Source organism: Phodopus roborovskii, unplaced genomic scaffold (genome assembly GCF_943737965.1).
Source record: "Phodopus roborovskii unplaced genomic scaffold, PHOROB, whole genome shotgun sequence".
Taxonomy (NCBI): domain Eukaryota; kingdom Metazoa; phylum Chordata; class Mammalia; order Rodentia; family Cricetidae; genus Phodopus; species Phodopus roborovskii.
In genome coordinates, this window is record NW_026125576.1 from 326,379 (window position 1) to 348,299 (window position 21,921).

Below are 21,921 nucleotides of genomic sequence, written 5' to 3' on the forward strand. Positions count from 1 at the left end.
TGTGGGACATGGTGAAAAGGACAAACCTAAGAATAATAGACATAGAGTAAGGTGAAGAAGCCCAGCTCAAAGGTGCCAAAAACATATTCAACAAAATCATTGAGGAAAACTTTCCAAATCTGAAGAAGGACATGCCCATGAAAGTACAAGAAGCATACCGAACCCCAAATAGGCTGGACCAAAGAAAAAGGACTCCTCGACATATAATAATCAAAACACCTAACATACAGAATAAAGAAAGAATATTAAGAGCAGTGAAGGAAAAAGGACAGGTAACATATAAAGGCAGACCTATCAAAATTACACCTGACTTCTCCATTGAAACTCTCAAAGCCAGAAGGTCCAGGACAGATGTTCTACAAGTACTAAGAGTCCACGGATGCCATCCCAGGCTACCATACCCAGCAAAATTCTCAAACACTATAGACAGAGAAAACGAGATATTTAATGACAAATCCTGATTTTCACAATGCATATCTACAAATCTAGCCCTATAGAAAGTTCTGTAAAGAAAACTCCAACCCAAGGATGTTAACGACACTCCCAAAGACATAGGCAATAGATAAGATCACTTCACCAGAACCCAAGAGTAAAGCAGGACTGTACCACTGCCAACAACAAATCTAAAACAAAATTAACAATCAGTGGTCCTTACTCTCCCTCAACATTAATGGTCTTAACTTGCCTATAAAAAGACACAGGCTAGCAGAATGAATATGAAGAGAGAATCCATCCTTCTGCTGCATACAAGAAACACATCTAAGCTTCAAAGATAGACATTACCTCAGGGTAAAGGGCTGGGAAAAGATCTTCCAATCAAATGAACCCAAGAAGCAAGCAGGTGTGGCTATCCTAATATCTAACAAGTTAGACTTCAAAATTAATCCAGTGAGATGAAGATTGTCATTTTGTTTTCATTGCAGGAGAAATCCATCAGCACAAAATCTCAGTTCTGAACATCAGTGCCCTGAATACAAAGGCATCCACATTCATAAAAGAAACACTACTAAAACTCAAAGCTCACATAAAACCTGACACACTTATAGTGGGAGACCTCAACAGCCCACTCTCACCACTAGACAGGACCACCGGTCAGAAACTTAATAAAGAACAAAAGAACTAACAGAAGTTATGTCTCAATTGGGTTTAACAGACATCTATAGAACATTCCATCCAAACACAAAAGAATATACCTTCTTCTCAGCAACACATGAAACCATCTCTAAAATTGACCACATACTAAACAACATAACAAACCTCAACAGATAAAAAAAAATTGGAATAGTCCCCTGTATCTTATCAGACCACCATGCTTTAAAATTGGAATTCAACAACACAAATCACAGAAAATCTGCAAACTCATGGAAACTGAACAATGTGCAATTGCACTATACCTGGGTCAAGAAGAAATAAAGAAATTAAGGACTTCCTAAAATTCAACGAGAATGACACATCCTGCCCGAACTTATGGGACATTTTGAAATGTTAGGAGGGAATTTTATTATACTAAATGCCCGTATGAAGAAAACAGACGATAGTCACATTAGAGAATTAACAGCACAACTGAAAGCCTTAGAACAAAATGTTGCAAACTCACCCCAGAGGAGTAGACAACAGGAAATAATCAATTTGAGGGCTGAAATCAACAAAATAGAAACCAGGAAAACAACAGTGAGTTGGTTTTTTGAGAAAATCAACAAGATAGACAAACCTTTATCTAAACTAATGAAAAAGCAGAGAGAGAACATGCAAATTAACAGCAGAAACAAAAATGGGAACATAACAACGAACACAGAGGAAATCCAGACAATTTTCAGGTCATACTTTGAAAACCTGTACTCCCCAAAATTTGAAAATTCAAAGGAAATGGACAAATTTCTGGACAACTATCACTTACCAAAATTAAATCAAGAACAGACAAACAACTTAAATAGACCTATAATCCCTAATGAAATAGAAGCAGTCATTGAAAGTCTTCCAACCAAAAAAAAGCCAGGACAAGATGGTTTCAGTGCAGAATTCTATCAGACATTCAAGGACGAGCTAATAACAATACTCTTCAAATTGTTCCACACAATAGAAGTAGAAGGTTCATTGCCAAACTCTTTTTACGATACCACAATCACCTTGCTACTCAAGCCACACAAAGATACAACTAAGAAAGAAAACTACAGACCAATATCCCTGATGAACACTGATGCAAAAATACTCAATAAAATACTGGCAAACTGAATCCAAGAATACATCAGAGAAATCATCCATCAACCAAGTAGGCGTCTTCCCTGGGTTGCAGGGATGGTTTAATATATGAGAATTTATCAAGGTGATCCACCATATAAACAAACTGAAAAAGAAAAACCACATGATCATCTCCCTAGATGCTGAAAAAGCCTTCAACAAAATTCAACACCCTTTCATGATAAAGGTCTTGGAGAGATCAAGGACAACAGGAACACACCTAAATATAATAAGAGCAATATACTGTAAACTAACAGCCAACATCAAACTGAATGGAGAGACGCTTAAGGTGATTCTTCTAAAAGCAGGAACAAGACAAGGCTTCCCTCTCTCTCCATATCTCTTCAATATTGTACTTGAAGTTCTAGCTAAAGCAATAAGACAAAAAAAAAAAAAAAAAAAAAAAAAAGGAGATCAAGGGTATCCGAATTAAAGGAAGAAGTCAAACTGTCACTATTTGCAGATGATATGATAGTTTACATAAGCAACCCCAAAAAACTCTACCAGGAAACTCCTACAGCTGATAAACACCTTCAGCAAACTAGCAGGATACAAGATTAACTCAAAAAAATCAGTAGCCCTACTTTATTCAGACAACAAAGAGGCGGAGAAAGAAATCAGAGAAACATCACCCTTTACAATAGCAACAAACAACATAAAGTATCTTGGGGTAATGCTTACCAAACAAGTGAAAGACCTATATAATAAGAACTTTGTGTATTTCAAGAAAGAAATGAAAGAAGATACCAGAAAATGGAAAGATCTCCCATGCTCTTGGATAGGTAGAATCAACATAGTAGAATGGCAATCTTGCCAAAAGCAATCTACAGATTCAATGCAATCCCCATTAAAATCCCAGCACGATTCTTCACTGACCTTGAAAGGATAATAATCAACTTTATATGGAAAAACAAAAGACCCAAGATAGCCAAAACAACCCTGTACAATAAAAGAACTTCAGGAGGCATCACCTGACTTTAAGCTCTACTACAGAGCTATAGTCCTGAAAATAGCATAGTATTGGCACAAAAATAGACAAGTAGACCCATGGAATCGAATCGAAAATCTTGATATTAACCTACACACCTACGAACACCTGATTTTCGACAAAACAGCTAAAAGTATACAATGAGGGGGAAGAAAGCATCTTCAACAAATTGTGCTGGCACAATTGGATGATGGTGTGTAGAAGACTGCAGATAGACCTATGTCTATTGCCACGCACAAAACTGAAGTCCAAATGGATCAAAGACCTGGTCATAAATCCAGCCACACAGAACCTCTTAGAAGACAAAGTGGGAGGTATCCTTGAACAAATTGGTATAGGAGACTGCTTCCTGAACTTAGCTTCAGTAGCACAGACACTGAGATTGACAATTAATAAATGGGACCTCTTCAATCTCACACGCTTCTGTAAGGCAAAGGACACAGTTGAGTAGACCAAACGGCAGCCCACAGACTAGGAAGATTTTCACTAATCCTACATCTGACAAAGGGCTGATCTCCAAAATAAAAAATACAAAGAGTTCAAGAAATGAGTCAACAAAACACCAAATAACCCTATTAAAAAGTGGGGTACAGAACTGAAGAGAGAATTCTCAATAGAGGAAATCAAAAAAGGCTGAAAGACACTTAAGAAAGTGCTCAACATCTTTAGCTGTCAGGGAAATGCAAATCAAAACAACTTTGAGATACCCTCTTACTCCTGCCAGAATGGCTAAAATTAGAAACACCAATGACAGCTTATGTTGGAGAGGATGTAGAGAAAGCTCCTTCACTGTTGGTTGGAGTGCAAACTTGTACAGCCATTTTGGAGATCAGTATGGCGGTTCCTCAGGAAGATGAGAATCAGTCTATCACAGGATCCAGCAATCCCCCTCTTAGGCATATACCGAAATGATCCACATCCATTCAACAAAGACATGTGTTTAACTATGTTCATAGCTGCATTAGTTGTAATAGCAAGAACTTGGAAGCCACCTAGATGCCTGTCAACTGAAGAATGGATAAAGAAAATGTGGCATATTACACAATGGAATACTATGCAGAAAAAAACAATCTTGAAATTCACAGGCAAATGAATGGAACTTGAAGAAACCATCCTGAATGAGGTAACCCAGTCACATAAAGAGGAACATGGTATGTACTCACTCATATGTGGATTTTAGACCTAGAACAAAGGATCACCAGCCTATAATTCACACCGCCAGAGGAACTAGGATACAAGGTGAATTCTAAGAGATTCATGTAAGGTCCTTCACAGAAGGGGGAAGGGACAATTTCTCTAGAGCACATGGGAGGGGAGGTAGTTTGTGGAGAGGTATCTAGGAGAAAGAGAAGGGGAGGAGAGGAAAGCACGTGGTACTAGGAAGATTGAGTCAGGGGAGGAATAGAAGATAGAAAAGAGAGAGAGACTGAGAGAGAGAGAGAGAGAGAGAGAGAGAGAGAGAACATAAAAAAGGGAGCCATTATAGGATTGAAGAGAAAACTGAACCTAAAGAAATGTCCAGATACCTACAAGACTGACTCCAACTACAATTTGAGCAACAGTGGAAAGGCTACCATAAATGCCCTTCCCTGATAATGAGATCAACAACTAACTTATCCACCATCATGGAGCCCTCATCTAGTACCTGTTGGAAACAGAAGGAAATACCCATAACTAAACACTGAGCCGAACTAAAATCCAGATACAGAGAGGGAGGACAAGACCACACTGCAGAAACACATAGAGATAGCTGGCCTGAACAAGGAGGAGCTAACAGGCCCCCAGACTGATAGCTGGGAAGCCAGCATGGGACTGACTCAGGCCCCCTGAACATGGGTCTCAGCCAGAAGGACTGAACAGTCTAAGGGACCTCAGACAGTGGAACCAGAATGTATTCCTGGTGCACAAAAGGACCTTGCAGGCCCATCCCCCATGGAGGGATAACTCCGTTAACCTAGAGACAGGAGAGAAGTCCTAGTCCCTACTTCAAATGACTTGTCAGATTTACATGACCCCTCCTGCATGGTATCACCCTACATGTGGAGGGTGGGGGGAGGGATTGGAGGGGAGGCTGGTCGGGGTGCATGTGAGCTGGGAGAGAGGAAAAGTGGGAGGGAGGAAGGGAAGGAGGGAAGAGAGGCAAAGGGAACTGGTATCGATATGTAAAAGTAAATAAAATAAAAAAGTTAAAAAAAAGATTTTGGCACACAATACAGGCTGATTGAGGTTTATTCGAAGAGAATTCACTTACACAAGAAACAGATGACCTCAGCAGGTTCCACTCCAAGGATGTCCTCTTATCTTTGTCTCCAACCAGGAAGTGAGTGAGTGTGTCCATGGTGGGACCCAGACCTAGACTCCACCAGTCATGCCCACATCTGTTCCCACGCCCCAACATGGTCAGCACAACAGTTATGGGCGGGCTGGACATCTCACTACAGGTGACAGGGTTCACGTGTCACCAGAAGGCAAGGCCACTGACCACACCATGACTGTCAGCTGTTTGATGTTCAATTCTCCTTTTCCAGCTGTGCAGTAGTTACTATTCTGAGGCTGTGATAAAAATACTATGACCAAAGCAACTTACTGCAGAGTTGATTTTGGCTTGCAGTTCTAAAGAATTAGAACATGGAAGCAGACATCTGGAGCAGGAAGCTGAGTGATCTAATCTCCAGCCACAAAGACAAAGCGGAGACAACAAACAGGAAGTTGTGCTGGAATCTGAACTCTCAAAGCCCCACTCCCTCAGTGACATACTTCCTTCATCAAGGTTGCACCCACCACCTCATCAAACGGCAACACCAACTGGGCACCAAGCGTTCAAATACTCGAGCTCAGGGGGTGTATTTCTCATTCAAACTGTTACACATGGCTGACTCCCATTGCTACTTCCCAACCAGACTCTGCTTAGATGCCTTCAGGCACCCTCATCATTCTTGCCTCCCCACTGTGGCTCGAGTGGTTTAAGTCTCTAGGAATCATTGCCAGGGACATCTCCAATGCTGGCCTGTCATACCAGGCAAGTGCTTGCCCAGGATTTAAGGCTGGGGGAACAGAGGGTTTCTTCTGTGGCTAGGATTGCAGTCTGAGACCAAGGCTGCCAGGCTTACCTCATGCCCCTTTCTACTTCAGGGAGCCAGGGCCTGAGCTGAGGCTCCATTATTTTCTCTGCAGCAGCTTTGTGTTTCTCCATCCTTGTGAGATTCTCTCTGGCACTTTCTTGATTCCCAGTGTTCTTCCCTGGAATGTACTTACCCTGGCTCTTCTGACTTGCACAGCTGCTCAGAGGAGCCTGCTAGCTTAAGGGTTCACCCTGAAGCACCTGCTTTATCAGCTAAACTGCCCTGGTAGTCATCTAGGAATTGTCAGTCACAGCTTTGAGCCACACCCTGCTCCTTCCTCTCCTTATATATGGCAGAGGCAGGAGGTTCACTGCAAGTTCAAGGCCAGCCCCATCTACATAGTGATACCCTGTCTCAAAACAAAGCAAAACCACAAAACATGGTCAGTCACCATAAAATAACACGTATGCTTTCACTTGTCCATCATCTTTACAGTCTTTGTTGACATGTATACATACTTTTACCCAACGCCATCACAGTTGCTGTGGAGTTTCCCATTATAGCATATATTAAGCATATTTCATTATCAAGTTTCTTCGTAATTATGTTTTAAACTTCTGCTTGATACTCCATGTGGCTGACATGCATTGATTTCCATGACTTTCTTCCTGCTGTAAGTTGATCGGCTCATCACTTTCCTGTTGGACTCCAGTATCTCCAGTATCAGCCATGCCAGTGAATTGAACACTCAGCACTCTACATCACATGCTTTCTTTTCAGCATGTAGAAGAAGGAATGAAAGCTTAGTTTTCTAACTTTATTATATTATTGCAAGGGTCAGAGCAGGTTTATAAACTGCTGTATATTGAAACTTGAAAGTCCATTTTGTTTACTTCCATGCTATGTCACTCACTCCAGCACCCTCCTCCTTCATTTGAGTGACTCCCTAAGATAAAGTTCCAGAAGCAAACTGTGACTCAGAATAAAAATTTTCAGATTTGTTTATGCCAGTTAGAGATGACTTATCATTTCACTTTCTTGCCTTAATTTTTTTCTAAACTCAAAATTTGGGGAGGTACCAGTTTGAATTTTTGTTTCCTAGGTAAACTCAAAGGCTTTTCTTTCTACTCAAAGGCTTTTCTTTCTTGTGCCTATGATTCACTTTCTTGTTAAAATCTGTTCATCATTGTCTGTTAAGTGCTGCTTTGATGTTTCTATTTTGCATGTAGATCTTGTCAGTCTGCTCTTTGATCGTTTTAACTGCTTCAACTCATAGGTAGCTGATGTCCAGGAGTAGTTTGTGTATGTCACAAGCTGTTTGAACTTTTTTCCAAATTTTTATTTAGTCTCCCCAGGTTCACTTCTTCAATCAACATTCCCTCCATTTTTTTTTTTTTTTTTTGAGCGAGGCATAAAAAAGACTGTGAGCTTTGACATGTGTGAAATCCTGGCTGTGGCTTTTCAGTCCCTTTCTAGCCAAAGAGCAACCTCTTTCCAACCAAGGAGCAGGGATGCCTTCCTCTGCTTTGCAGTTAGTTAATGCTAAGCAGTATAGAACCTACAACTTTCATGCAAGGCACTGAAACCTCCCTTCCCAGCTGTATTCCCAGTACCCTTGGCATGCTCCAGGTCTGGAGGACTTGGCCCCTCAAGCTTGGTAAAGCTGCAACTTTTGCAGTCCTGCTAAGAGTCTGCAAAGTGGGGGCTGGAGAGTTGGCTCAGAGGTTAAGAGCACTGGCTGCTCTTTCAGAGGTCCTGAGTTCGATTCCCAAAAACCACATAGTGGCTTACAACAATCTAAAATAAGATCTGGTGCCCTCTTCTGGCATGCAGGTAGAACAAATATAACAAATATATAACAAATAAATAAAAACTTAAAAAAAAAAAAAGAGTCTGCAAAGCATAGGACAGTAGGACTTGTATTAGGGTCAGGATACAGCTGAGGTGGGACTGTACCTCTATTACAGAAAAAGAAGGTACCCACATCATTCCTGACCAGACAAAGATGCTCAGTGCCCCTAGGCAATGCTGCAGGTGTGATTCACTTCTTCACATCTGTATTTCTGTTGGTGAGAAAAATGTGCTGAGTGGATAAATGGCCCGGGCAGGGGCTGCCATTTTTATCATGCTCCAGCCTCTCTCTGTGGTATACCTATGTCTCACATGATGCTGTCACATGCTTCCTTCTCCTCCTGATCTAGGAACTGGCAGCATCAAGATCCATGAGTTTTTCTGTTCCTCTCTTGCTGGCCCTAGTTGCCTTTGCCAGTGTGCACCCCTCACCTCTTCCTGGAAGAAGGGGCCTTTGCGTGTTTCCTGTGGGACTATTGCTTCAGCTTTTGTGGTTTTTCTCTTTCGCACTTTCTACTGTCACTTAGTTGTGGTGTCTGTTAAAGACTGACCTGTGAAGGACTTCCACTTTGATGTGAGGAGCAAGGTTCCTTGGCCCTATTACGTGCTGCCTTCTTCTATGCCTTCAGCTCTCCCTCCTGAGAACTGTCAGGACTGATTGTGGCAGATGTCTGGTTCTGTCGGCCACACATCTACAGACGTTATGTCCATTGTTCACTCAGAGATTGGGTGCCCACCAAGCATTTAATAGAAAAGGCAGCCTTCATTCTGTCTTCTGAGTCTGTCTTCCCTGGCGAGGTCGACGGGTGACTCCAGGCCAGTTGTGTTGCCACCTTTGGGTCCTTTAGGGGTGGCTCTTATGACTTAAATTTTAGTTAATTCAATGGAAAATAGAGGAAAATTTCCACAGTTCCCCCACTGATGCCCATCGAGGCACACATCTCTCGTTTTATTTTAAGACAAATTCTCTCGATTTGTTGCCCAGACTGGTCTTGAACTAGGTCATCCTCTTGCCCCAGCCTCCTGAATAGTTGGTATTATAGTTTCATAGCACCTTTCCCTTGGAGCTCATGAAAATACTTGGAAATCTGCCCAGATCCTTTCAGCCTTATGGGCAAAGCACCTGAGAAATGAAGGTGCTATTTCTGAGTCCTGGTTCAGGAAGAACAAATTCTAGAAAAATCAGATGTATTAAGATATTGTTTGTTTGTTTGTTTTTCATTATGAAATAGACAGGTGAGCTATTAGAAGTGAAAGGAGAGGGGAAGAAAGAAAACAAAATCCCACCTGTTAACTGCCTGTCAAATACCCATGATGGTAGTGATTCTTGGATGGTCCACCAGGTGGCAGTCACACCTGTAAAATCAGCTGGGATTCCCCCATATGGTGGTACACACAAAGACTCCAATATTTTAATTCAAATGCAACAACAACAAAAATCCCTCTTACAGAAACCCTTTGGCAGTGCAGGAAGATGCTTACAGAAGTGGGCCTGGACCTAGGGCCTTGCACAAACTGGCCAAATGCTGTATGGCAGAGCCACATCCTTAGTTCAGGAGGTTTTACTGAGAGAAAGAAAGACAACATTTAGGTTAACATGTCATAAGCATTGGATTTCTCTTTTACTTAAGTTGTTTAGTTAGTGAAGCAGGGCTTGGCCCCTGTCTGAGTCACAGTGCAGTCGTTTCTGCCTGTCATTTCTTTAAAGGAAAAGCGAAGTCACAGCTTAGACCTCAGAGGACCTGACCCTTTCCTTACTGTTCCCTGTGTGCTCAGCTGTGAATTCTCACACCATCACTGCTTGTCACACTGTGTTTATTAACACTCGACCTTTCCATCTGGCTTGCAGGCTATCATCCTCGTAGCCCAGCAATGGCTGAGTCACAACAGAATTGTCCATCCATAAGGCTGGTTGTCACTGCAGTCCCAATCTGAGACTGGGGTCTGGGAGGGTTCCTGGAGAGCTGCTGGTTTTCTCTCTACAGTGGAATCCTGAAGAAGTCGGATTTAACACCAGCAGCCACAGGATAAATGAACTGGCCAGGTAGACTGAGGGCAAGCAAGCAGGCAGTTTCCTTCCCCTGTGCCCATTTATATGGCCTACCACAAGAAGGTGGGGCCCAGACATAGATACATCTTCCTGCTTGAGTTTTAAAAAATCCCTGGAAGGAGTGTTGGAATTTAGTTGATTCCAGATGTAGTCAAGTTGACAACCAAGATTGGTTATAACAAGTCTACCCTTTGTCAACTTGACACACAATGACATCTCCTTATGTCATGCTTAATTTCCAAATGAAAACAATAACCATGTCATAATTCCACTTAAGGCCTCTAATGAGATGTGGGTGGAGGACAAGTGATGTGCATGGAGGTCTTCAGTCATGTAAACAGACACTACTCTTCCTGTAATTCCACTGGCCACCCTTCCCATCTGCTTCCTGTGCTCCAGCCATACAGCCCCTCTTGCCATCTCTTGAATGGAGGGCATGCTGTTACCTCAGGCCCTCTGCCTGGATGCTCCGCCTTCTCCGCCTGAGGTCAGGTGTTTGCTTAGAATCAACATCTCATATTTCCTTCTCCACAAGTCACAGACTGTGCCCACCCCACACTCTCTGCCTGCTTTTCCTTTGCACACATTGCTATCTGACACATACAGATTGGTCTCCTTATGTCCAGCCTCCTGTGCTTTCAGCAATGAGCTCCAGACCTTGTTTGCTCATTGCTGCATTCCAGACCTGTGCCTGCACCTGACTCGGTTTGCTAATATATGGATGTCTGATGTGAGTATCTTCTTAGATGTGGGGTACCTCAGAGCTCAAGCCCTGTCTCAGAGAGGGGCATGCCTACAGAGAACAGGTACATTGTCCCTACAGCTGTGTATTGGTCCAGGCCCTGCTACAGTGCAGTCCTCTGTGTCCTTCAGCAAAAGGACTATGTTACCACCATGTTGGGCCAGACGCTTACTTCTAGTTGTTTTATTGAGGGTCATGTTCCCAACTGCCTCCAAAGATGGATTTCCGGTTGGGTTTCCAAGAACTGCTTGTCTTCAGAGCCCCTTGTTCCAGGGAGCTCTGGGTCCCAGTGTACCTGTACATGTGGTCATGATCCAGCGCCTAGCAACTGCCTCATGTACATACATCTGGGAGTGCTGGTCACTCTAGTACTTCCCTTCCTCCCTGTCTCCCTCCTCTCTTAACATGAGCTGGCCTTGAGCTGCCTGTGTAAGGATGACCTTGAATTTCCTTTTGTTTTTTGATGTGATACATGTGATGGACGTGTGCATTGGCGGCCAGAGGTGAACATCAGCAGACCTCCTCTAGCATTCTCTACTGTCTTGGTTTGGTTTGGTTTGGTTTGGTTTGAGACAGAGCTTCTCATTGAACTGGAATTCAGTGACTAGACTAGCTGACTGCTGAGTCCCAGGATCAACCTATCTACTTCTCCAAGTGCTGGGGGCACAGGTGTGCCACCATGCCCAGCCGTGCGTGGCTCCTGGGGATCTGACTTTAGAATGGCTACTCACCAGGCCATCTCCCCTGGCCCATGTCCTTGCACTAATGACTCTTCCGCTTCCACCTCTTGGGTGTTGGGATTACAGGCATACACTACCTGCCTGGTTTGTGCAGCTGAGTTACATCCCCAGTTCCCAGCCCTGTCACTTTTGTTTGTTTGTCTGTGTGTTTCCAATGAGCAGTACTTCATTGTGTAAATGTGTAAATGTACCACGGTTTCTTTCTTTCTTTTCAGAGTCAGGGTTTTGATTTTATTTTTTATTTATTTTTCTTTCAAATCCTGGATTTCCATTTGTTTATATTTTTAAAATTATTTTTATTTTACATGTTAATCCCAGTTCCTTCTCCCTCCCTCTTACCCTCTCTGCCCCCTCACATGCACCCTGACCACCCTCCCCTCCCATCCCCCCACCCCAATTCCACATGTAGGGTGATGACATTCAGGAGGGCTCATCTAAATCTGTCAAGTCATTTGAAGTAGGGATAGGGCTTCTCTCCTGTCTCTAGGTTAAGGCAGTATCCTTCCATGGGGTATGTGTCTGCAAGGTCCTTTTGTGCACCAGGGATACATCCTGGTTCCACTGTCTGAGGTCCCTTAGACTGCTCAGTCCTTCTGGCTGAGACCCATATTCAGGGGGGCCTGGGTCAGTCCCATGCTGGCTTCCCAGCTATCAGTCTGGGGGCCCGTTAGCTCCTCCTTGTCAGGTCAGCTGTCTTTATGTGTTTCTGCCGCCTGGTCTTGTCCTCTCCCTCTGCATCTGGATTCTAGTTCTGCTCAGTGTTTAGTTGTGGGTGTTTGCTTCTGTTTCCAACAGGTACTAGATGACAGCCCTGTCACTTTAAACTGAGCACCCCTTCTGCTGCTGCTGCTGAGCCCTCAGTGTCCTTGCTCAGCCTTGTTAGGTTTTTTCTGATGCCAAGTGCAGAGAGAAAGCCAGCTTCACATTAGGGCAAATGTCTTCTGCTTTACTGCTGTTCGGGAAGGGCAAACTCTTGCTGCTATTTTTATTGTAATTACTCATTCTCTCCTACCTCATTAAGCCTGAATCTTTGAAGCATGAATACCTGGTTAAACGTGCATAGCCTCTAATTATTATCTAACTTTGTTCACACACACGAATGATTGCCACTTAGGGCTTTCTTACTGGACTTCTACAAAGAATACAATTTTTCCCCCTGAAAATAGAAAGGAATATGGTATTCTACTGGTTCTGTTGTTTGTTTTTTGGATTACAATTAGATATTCTGGATTAGAGTTAGATGTTCTATCTCCCAGGGCTTGGTTTGAGGTTCAGTGATAGAGCCCTAGGCTGCTATATGTAAGTTCCCCTAATGTACAGAGAGTCTTGTGTGCCCACATCTGTTATACAGAAACTACGAAGGCCCTTCCTAGCATGGGAGTTCATGGCCACCACCAAAGCCTGCCTCATGTGTCTCTACCTCAGCCTGTTTCTACACCTCTTCAAGAGGGCCATCAACTTGGACTTTAAAAGTATTGTCACTATGACTGTGACCTCACCCAAGCTACTCCATTATCATCCTTTTAAAATGGAATGCAAAGTAGATTTTTTGAGTTATGTAAAATTATCCCTTGGTGACTTTGGAGACAAAGTTCCAATAAGAAAGCTTATCAATTACACTTTTGTTTCTACTCCAAAACTCATGACTGCTCACTCAAAGGCCCCTTGTTCTTGCCATAGAACATAGCTTACAGTGTCCAGATAAGTAGCAGCAAACCCTGGGCTTTGTATGGTACATTTATTCCCTGGGGAAACAAATGTCGGTTTGAGATGGGTGGGGGTGGGAGGGAGAAGGCTTCTCCCTGTGGAGCATTTGATGTTGAAGGGTTCTGAATGAGGATTCCTCCTCCGTCTATTCTGTGGCTGAAATATTTATGGCTTGTTTCTGGAACTGTCCGCCAAATAATAAAAAGGAAGCTAGTAGCCAAGGAGTTTGTTTGGGAATATAAACATAAACATCCCGAGTTGAGATTTGGACATATGTCTTTTTTTGGTTTTTGGGGGAGGTGCCACTTCCTTCTTAAAGAACGGTAGTGGGATTCCTTGATTTGTCACTGTTACCTTGGTATTGAACCAGTATTCTTCTTGGGCAGTTGTCAGCTGCTGTCTGCCTTCACTGGGCAGCCACTTGGCTGTGTTATACTGCTTGATAAATATTTGTGCCAGGGGAGAGGCTTAGCCAGGAGGCCACCGTGTCTTTTCAAAGCAGAATTGGGCCACTCACTGAAAAACATTTAGTAACACACAAAGTTATGGGGAGTAACCATTTCTGTGTCAGGAAGGGATATAGAAGTGTCATTCACTTCTTGTGTCTCATTTTTTATGGTAAGTAGAGTCTACTCGATACAAAAATTCCAATTTATTTTCTAGAAAATTCCATGTTATCACTGCACTGTAAGAAAGATTGTATTTCCCTACAGGTGTCTTTTTTAGCAAGTGAACTGGAGTGGCACACATAAGGGTGGGGGAAGCAAAGCTCACTCAGCTTCAAGGCAGAAAGCCCTGTGGGGCTCTGACTGAGAGACTTCTTCACAGCTGCGCTTTGGGTAATACAGCAGATGCTAGGATTCCAGAGGGCCCCCAAATAGACTGAAGAATGTCAGCTGGGAAGCTGCTCTGCGTTCAGGAGCCTCAGGACTGTCCTAGAGGGCTGATCTGTACAGCTGAGTAAAACAAAACAAAACAAAAAAACAAACAAACAAAACAAAACAAAAAAACCAACTCTGACATAGCGTCAAATATGTCAAAAATTCCGCACAGTTCCTGCAGCGCACAGTGTAGGCCTTGGTGCACTGCAGGCTTCTTGCACGCTGCATTAAAAAAAAAAAAAAAAAAAAAAAAAACAGAGGTAAACACGAGTCTGTTTTGGAAATGTTCTGAAACTGGTCTATTAACACAATGAGCTGTTTGAAATGCAGCTCTACGTGTTTGGAGAGAAACACACCGGCTTTTATTAGGGACATGAAACAAACTCTTTGAGCCGCAGCATCGCTGCGGGTGAGTGTAATTGCCAGGATTAATAAATCACAGCTGCGAAAGTTCAGTCTTTGGCAGCCTTCCTTATTCAGCTCTTCTCCCCTTGCCGGTTCATTCCAGATTTATGGTCTGCATTATGTTTGGAGCCCTCACTGCGCCCGCTCTCTTCCTCCTCCTCGGCTGTTCTGCGCTTGCGCTGGGCGTCGGCTCGGGCTCCCAGGAGCGCCGCGAGACTGAGTACTACGTGGCTGCAGTGTATGAGCACAGATCCGTCCTGAGCCAAAACCCCCTGGAGCTCAGCAGCCGCCAGCAGGCCCTGGAGCTCATGAAGCAGAACCTCGACGTCTATGAACAGCAAGTGATAGCTGCAGCTCAGAAGGCAAGAGCAGCTTTCTTGTCCTGTCTCAGAGCCAGCTGCTCTGAACCAGGAGAAACCCTGGGCTCTCAAGGTCCCCCTGAGAAATCGGGTCAGCTTGCAGATGGGAGTTGACGGGTCAGCTGACTGGCATCTTGCTCCAGTCCCTGACCTCCAGAGTCAGAACCAGCTTGTTAAGCAAGGTCACCCCCAAGGAGTGTTTTCCCCAAGTTGAAGAAGCCCTGCCTACCTAAATCTCTGGTTTGTTTGTTTTTTTTTGTTTTTTTTTTTTTTTTTTTTTTTTTTTGTTTTTTTTTGGCCTGGGATTCGATGGTGAACTATAAACAAGAGCAAGGCTTTGAGTCTGGTGCTGTGGGTGCAGTTTGGGCAGTGGGAATTTGCACAGCCTGCCCTCCCCCCACCCCACCCCCGGGACTGATATTCAGAAAGAAAAAAACCATTGAGCACAATGAGCTCCACCTCTGAAAAGCATTCAAAGCATATGGGAACTTGTAAGTGCCCACTCCTTGAGGAAGGCCTGCTGTGCTGAATGGCAAGTGAGCCAAACCTCTGTCTGCCCCTGCTGCTAATTAGACCTGGCCATGCCTCTGCTGCTGGTGTAGACCTTGGCCATAACAGTAGATTCCATCACACTCCTGCCTACACCTCATGACCTGAAAGGACACGGCTACCACTTCTTGGTACATTTTAAAATCCTGGGCTAGTTAGTGTGTTTGGTCCTCATGGATGGCTTTCCTCTCATGTTCCAGCCTGGCACCTGGCTTCTTGGCTCCCCTCAGTAGCTCAGAACATACTATTTCTCAGGCCCATGTGTTCCATTGTGCAACTTCTGGGGAGGTTTTAACCACAGTTCTGGCCTTGAGCTCAGAAAAAGCAGCTGAATTCCATCTTCTGCACGCCTGGGGACAGTTTTACTGACCCAGTCCCACAGGAAAAGACTGAGCTTCCAGGCCTCTTCAGGCTTCTACTTAGAATTGTGGGCACATTCCCAGTGCTGGGTGGCAGGGTGGGTGGCAGGCTTCTCTCAGAGTTCTTGTTGCAGATGCTGTCCCCAGTAGACTTCTGGCAATAACATCAGTTTCCAAGGAACTTAAGAGTCCTGTTCCTTTACACATACTGCCCCACTACACCCAGGCAGTCAGCTGACAACCTGAGCAAGCTTTCCATCAGAGCTGCTCACTACTCCAGCATGTTGGGCTATTTAGGGATCTTTACTGACATCTACATAGCATTCATGCATTTGATACTTATTCCATTTATGTCTCTGCTGAAGTCAGTGTAAAATAAATCCCGGCTGTGTCTTCAGGCCTTCTACCAGCAATGACCCAGACAAGGGCAAGTCCTGTGGTGGAGGCGTTTAATGGCACGGTGCCACCACAGCACCTGCAGGCTCACCTCTTCTGGCTTCTCCATCTGTCCATGGTGACAACCGAATCCCTTGCTTGGAGCTCCCACACATAGATCGTGAGTCATGCCAGCTGCTCACAGGGTGGCTCCTCTGCTGTCTGTGAGTTTTACGTCAGTCTTACTGGAGACAGGAGTTCCTCACAGACTCCATGGGCACAGTGGGAAGATGAGTGTACTTTGAAGATGATTTACACTGTGCAGTTCCAAGGGTTGGCGACCTTCGTTCTTCAGGAGTTCTTGACCTTGTTAGAGCTGTCAGGGCTCAGCCAAAGCCACATAGTCAATGTGTAGACATAACTGAAAGGACAGGCTCCATAAGGCATGCTTCTTCTTCTTTTTTTTTTTTTTTCTTTTCTTGTGTGAAGGAAAACTTCTTGCATAATTTTCAAGAAGTTAAAAGTGCGACTCATAGCCCAGCGGTGATGTTGCAGGCCTTAATCAAACAACCACTCCAGAAGCAGAGGCACGCAGATCTCTGTGAGTTCAAGGTTAGCCTGGTCTACAGTCAGGACTACACAGAGGAAACCCTATCTGGAAAAACAAAAAAGTGACTCATGCAAAGACAAAGGCATAACGAACAGTTTTTATTTAACTCATTAGAAATGATGGGGATTTGAGAAATGGAAATATTGCCAGTTAGTCAGCCCAGAAATGGCTAGGAGAATTTGTTGTTGGCTAAAAAACTGGCTAATATCCCATAAGACATAGATGTAGTCTTTAATGTGAGAACTTGTTCCATTTTGATTTTGATGAAACAGGCTGAACTATTTGCTAGACCAGCCTTGAGCTCTAGAGCCTCTGGCATCCTCCTAAATGACAAAAGCCAACAGTGGTACATTCTAAACATAATCAAATCACCTGACTCTGTGGCCAGCCTACAAATCTGGAAGGGCAGGCCATCTTCATTATTGGTTTCTGATCACTGAGTTTGTGATCAGTTTGTTTGCACATTCATGGATGTGTGTGCAATGGAGAGGTCATTATCCCTCTGGGCAATGGGGAGCCACACTGGTTTGCTGATGCATACTAAGAATGTAAGACTTGTGGGCTGGTGGTGCATGCCCTTAATGCAAGCACTCAGGAGACTGAGGCAGGAGCATCTCTGTGGGTTTGAGGACAGCTTGGTCTACAGAGCTAGTTCCAGGACAGCCAGGGTTACACAGAGAAACCCTGTCTCAAAAAAGTAAAACTTTACCTGCTCTTTAACCCAGTGGTTTCATGTGTGCAATCCACTTTATTCTAAGGAAATGATCAGGGAGTGATCTGACCATACCACACTCAGATAACTGCCACATGCTTGTTTTTATTACAGAGATTGGATTCAGGTGATCAATGGAGGAGAAATGGTGGCATGTTACATGAGGTGGCCGTTACAGACAGCATTTCTGAATGTTCTCTATGGGAAAGACACATGCTACCCAATATCCCAATATCCCATCTCAACTGTACCCAGATACGTAGAGGGAAAAGGACTAGCAGAATGTTAACAAGCGTCTTTGTTAGAAGATGTAAATAAATTCTTTTTTTTTTTTTTTTTTGGTCTTCCAAATTTTTTATGGATTAAAATTTGGAGCTTTTATAACCAGAACAGAGAGAAAACAAACCTAAATAAAGTTGCAGCTCACTGAGGAAGTAAGTGCTCTCACACATGCTATTGTAGATGAGACACTGTCACTGCCTGCCACCTCCACCCTCTGCATTGGGCTTGACATTTTAATCCACAGAACTGGAGAACCCTGGGGGAATGAGGTGGGAAGAGAGCTGTGTCTTGCCCTGTTTATTTCTATCTCCCTATGGTGCTGTAGATGCCACAGTGTGGAGAGAGGCCCAGAGAGCAGCGAGAGCCCTTAAAGGGACTCTTAGGTCCCCTGTAGGAGCTGCTATGTGTACAGCATACTTGCTGCTCACTCATGCCCCAGAGTCCAACTGTGACTACTGAGGAATCTTAAATACTGCAGCCAGGACGCACCCACATTCCAGCTGTTTTTTTGTTGTTGTTATTTTTTGGTTTTTCGAGACAGGGTTTCTCAGTGGCTTTGGAGACTGTTCTGGGACTAGCTCTGTAGACCAGGCTGGCCTTGAACTCACAGAGATTCACCTGCCTCTGCCTCCAGAGTGCTGGGATTAAAGGTGTGTGCCACCAACGCCCGGCCAGTCAACTGTTTTATGGATGGACCTCCACATCAGTGTTTGTCCAGAAGTGACTTAGATATGAGATGATAGGCATTAACTGCTGGAGATATCCCATTTGTGAACAGGCCCAATATTCTAGGTGCTTCATAATTGACCTCCCACTGTGCCAGCAAGGTGGTGGCCTAACTGTTCACTTGGTGAGCTTGGTGGGCCTTCAGCAGAGCTGCTCAAGTCCCCTCCATCCCCACATGCTCATGGTTCTTCTTAGAGGACACTGACACATGCGCAACCACTCTCCAGCACGTGGGCGGTCAGCTGATGACCCGAGAGCAAGCCTTTCCAGTTTCTATCCAAGCTGAGGGTCAAGCCATCTCCTTCACAGCCCCAGGCAGTCAGCTTGCTGCTGTCTGACAGCAAAGGACATGGTGCTTCCTTACCTCATGGCCCTCTCCTCTGTCTTTCCCCTTACAGGGTGTGCAGATTATAGTGTTCCCAGAAGATGGCATCCATGGGTTCAACTTCACAAGAACATCCATTTACCCATTCTTGGACTTCATGCCATCTCCCAGGATGGTCAGGTGGAACCCCTGTCTGGAGCCCTTTCGGTTCAATGACACGGAGGTAGGCAAGGAATCCAGCAGGTTGAACAGAACAATGGCCAAAAGCCACAGCATGCTGCCTGAAGTCTGAAGGAGGTCTGAGATCCAAACCACCAAACCTAAACTCCCCAGGCTCTGGGCTAATAGGGGACATTACTCAGTTCAATGTCTTTTCATTGGTTAATTAATTACATAAGAAACAAATGAACTGAAACATATTAAACAAGTTTAAGCAAAACATTGTCAAAGTTCACCCCCACCAATGCCCAGTCCTCACCACTCCATTTTCTGGAGGCTTCTAACAATGGCGTGCCATGCTTCCCCTTCACCAACATCCTGTTGGTGAAGCTCCTCCTTCTTAACTGTTGCTATTTTAAGCAATGTTTCAATGAATATCCTGCACATACATTTTTGTAAGCATGTTCAAGTTTTCCTTTAAACTCTTGGAAATTGATTTTCTCAAAAGCTATACATGTTTAATGCATTTTTCAAATACTATATTTAGAGATTAAAAGGTGTTTATCTCACTTTATGTATCTCCAGTACTAGTTTATGAGATTACTTTTGTGCCCTTGGGTCAACATAGGATGGAATACTCACTGGGCAGTGGTGGTACATCCCTTTAATCCCAGCACTTAGGAGGCAAAAGCAGGTGAATCTTTGTGAGTTCCAGGCCAGCATGGTCTACAAAGTGAGTTCTAGGACAGCTAGGACTACACAGAGAAACACTATCGAAAAATCAAATAAATAAATAAATAAATGAGATGTAATACTTTCTTCTAGCAAAGGTGAAAACTATCTCACTGAATTTACATTTTTGTCCCTATTCTGTTTAAGAATTGTTGCAAGTGCTTCTTATATTTGTCCTGTGATTCACCTATTTATAACTTTGTATACACTCACAAGTTTTTTTCTTACTGACTTATGATAGCTGTTTATATGTAATAGACACAATGCAGGAACTTTTCTACTAAAAATATGACACAAAAGGCAGGTTTAAACTTACTTTATTTGTTACCCACCCCAGGTCCTCCAGCGCTTGAGTTGTATGGCCATGAAAGGACAGATGTTCTTGGTGGCCAATCTTGGAACAAAACAGCCTTGTCTTCACAGTGACCCCGAGTGCCCACATGATGGGAGATACCAGTTTAATACAAATGTGGTGTTCAGCAACAATGGAACCCTTGTTGACCGCTACCGTAAACACAACCTGTACTTTGAGGCAGCCTTTGACTCCCCAGCTACTGTGGACCTCATCACCTTTGATACCCCCTTTGCTGGCAAGTTTGGCATGCTCACTTGCTTTGACATCCTGTTCTTTGACCCCACCATCCGTCTTCTCAGAGACTCTGAGGTGAAGCACATTGTATACCCCACTGCCTGGATGAACCAGCTGCCACTCTTGGCAGCCATTGAAATTCAGAAAGCATTGGCCACTGCCTTCAGTGTCAGTGTTCTGGCAGCTAACATCCACCACCCAACTCTGGGGATGACTGGCAGTGGCATACACACCCCTCTTCAGTCCTTTTGGTACCATGACATGGACAACCCCAGCGGCCACCTTATAATTGCCCAGGTAGCCACAAACCCACTGGGCCTAGTTGGGACAGAGAATGCAACTAGTGAAACGGACCCATCCCATAGTAAGTTCTTAAAAATCCTGTCTGGTGACCCATACTGTGAGAAGGATGCCCAGGAAGTGCACTGTGATGAGGCTGCCAAGTGGAACATGAATGTACCACCTACTTTCCACTCAGAGATGATGTATGACAATTTCACCTTGGTCCCTGTCTGGGGAAAGGAAGGCTATCTCCAGGTCTGCTCTAACAGCCTCTGTTGTCACTTACTTTACGAAAGGCCCACCCTGTCCCAAGAGCTGTACGCCCTGGGTGTCTTTGACGGACTCCACAAAGTGCACGGCACGTACTACATTCAAGTCTGTGCCCTGGTCAAGTGTGGGGGTCCTGGCTTTGACACTTGTGGCCAAGAGATCACAGAGGCACAGGGCCTATTTGACTTTCACCTGTGGGGCAACTTCAGCACTTCCTATATCTTTCCTTTATTTCTCACCTCTGGGATGACTCTGGATACCCCTAACCAGCTTGGGTGGATGAATGACCACTATTTCTTGAGGAAGAGTGGACTGTCCTCTGGCCTGGTGACAGCAGCTCTCTATGGGCGGTTGTATGAGAGGGACTAGGAAAAGCGTGTGGTCAGTGGGATGGGCTGTGCCAGCATGTCTTTCCACAGACACTAAATGCTGGGACCAACCGACTGCCCAGAGGGTAGAAAACCACTTCTGTATCCCACCCTGGGAATGGTAAGATGATGGGAGAGGCAGTTCCTTTTTCCTTTCTACATAATGATTGAGATATTTTCTATTCACATTCTTTTTCAAGCCACATCTTCTTCCCACCACACAATTGGTTTTAAATGTTAAAATTAAAAATAAATAAGCATCAGTTGCTGTTTTACAATTCCATAGAGCACTGGTTGGTTTGTTTTGTTTTTCATTGTTGATCTAGTGACACATCTTGGGTGGGAATGTGAATATTCTCTAAACCTCAAGCAGTTTCTATGGTAAGAAACAGACTCTCAAAGTAAAAGCTAGGGAAAGGGCTGCTGTGGTGATTGGCCCTCTATGAGTCAACAGGGACTAGCAGGGTGATGTGGCGGTGTCAGAGCCACCAGAACTGTCACAAATGTAGCCTTAGAAACAGCTCTTCAAAACAGAAGAGAGGCTTTCCTCAGTAGAGGCC

At 44.2% G+C, this 21,921-nt stretch overlaps 1 protein-coding gene across 1 annotated transcript in view; it reads left to right on the forward strand.

The window, feature by feature from the left end:
- Btd (biotinidase) overlaps positions 1 to 21,597 on the forward strand; it is a 43,862-nt gene extending 22,265 nt beyond the window's left edge. Inside the window, exons 2-5 of the mRNA XM_051177848.1 lie at positions 14,768 to 15,114; positions 16,330 to 16,445; positions 19,035 to 19,184; positions 20,190 to 21,597. Coding sequence (XP_051033805.1) covers positions 14,768 to 15,114; positions 16,330 to 16,445; positions 19,035 to 19,184; positions 20,190 to 21,362 — 1,786 coding nt within the window. The 3' untranslated portion in view covers positions 21,363 to 21,597. The remainder of the gene's footprint in view (positions 1 to 14,767; positions 15,115 to 16,329; positions 16,446 to 19,034; positions 19,185 to 20,189) is intronic.
- Positions 21,598 to 21,921: the final 324 nt, after the last annotated feature.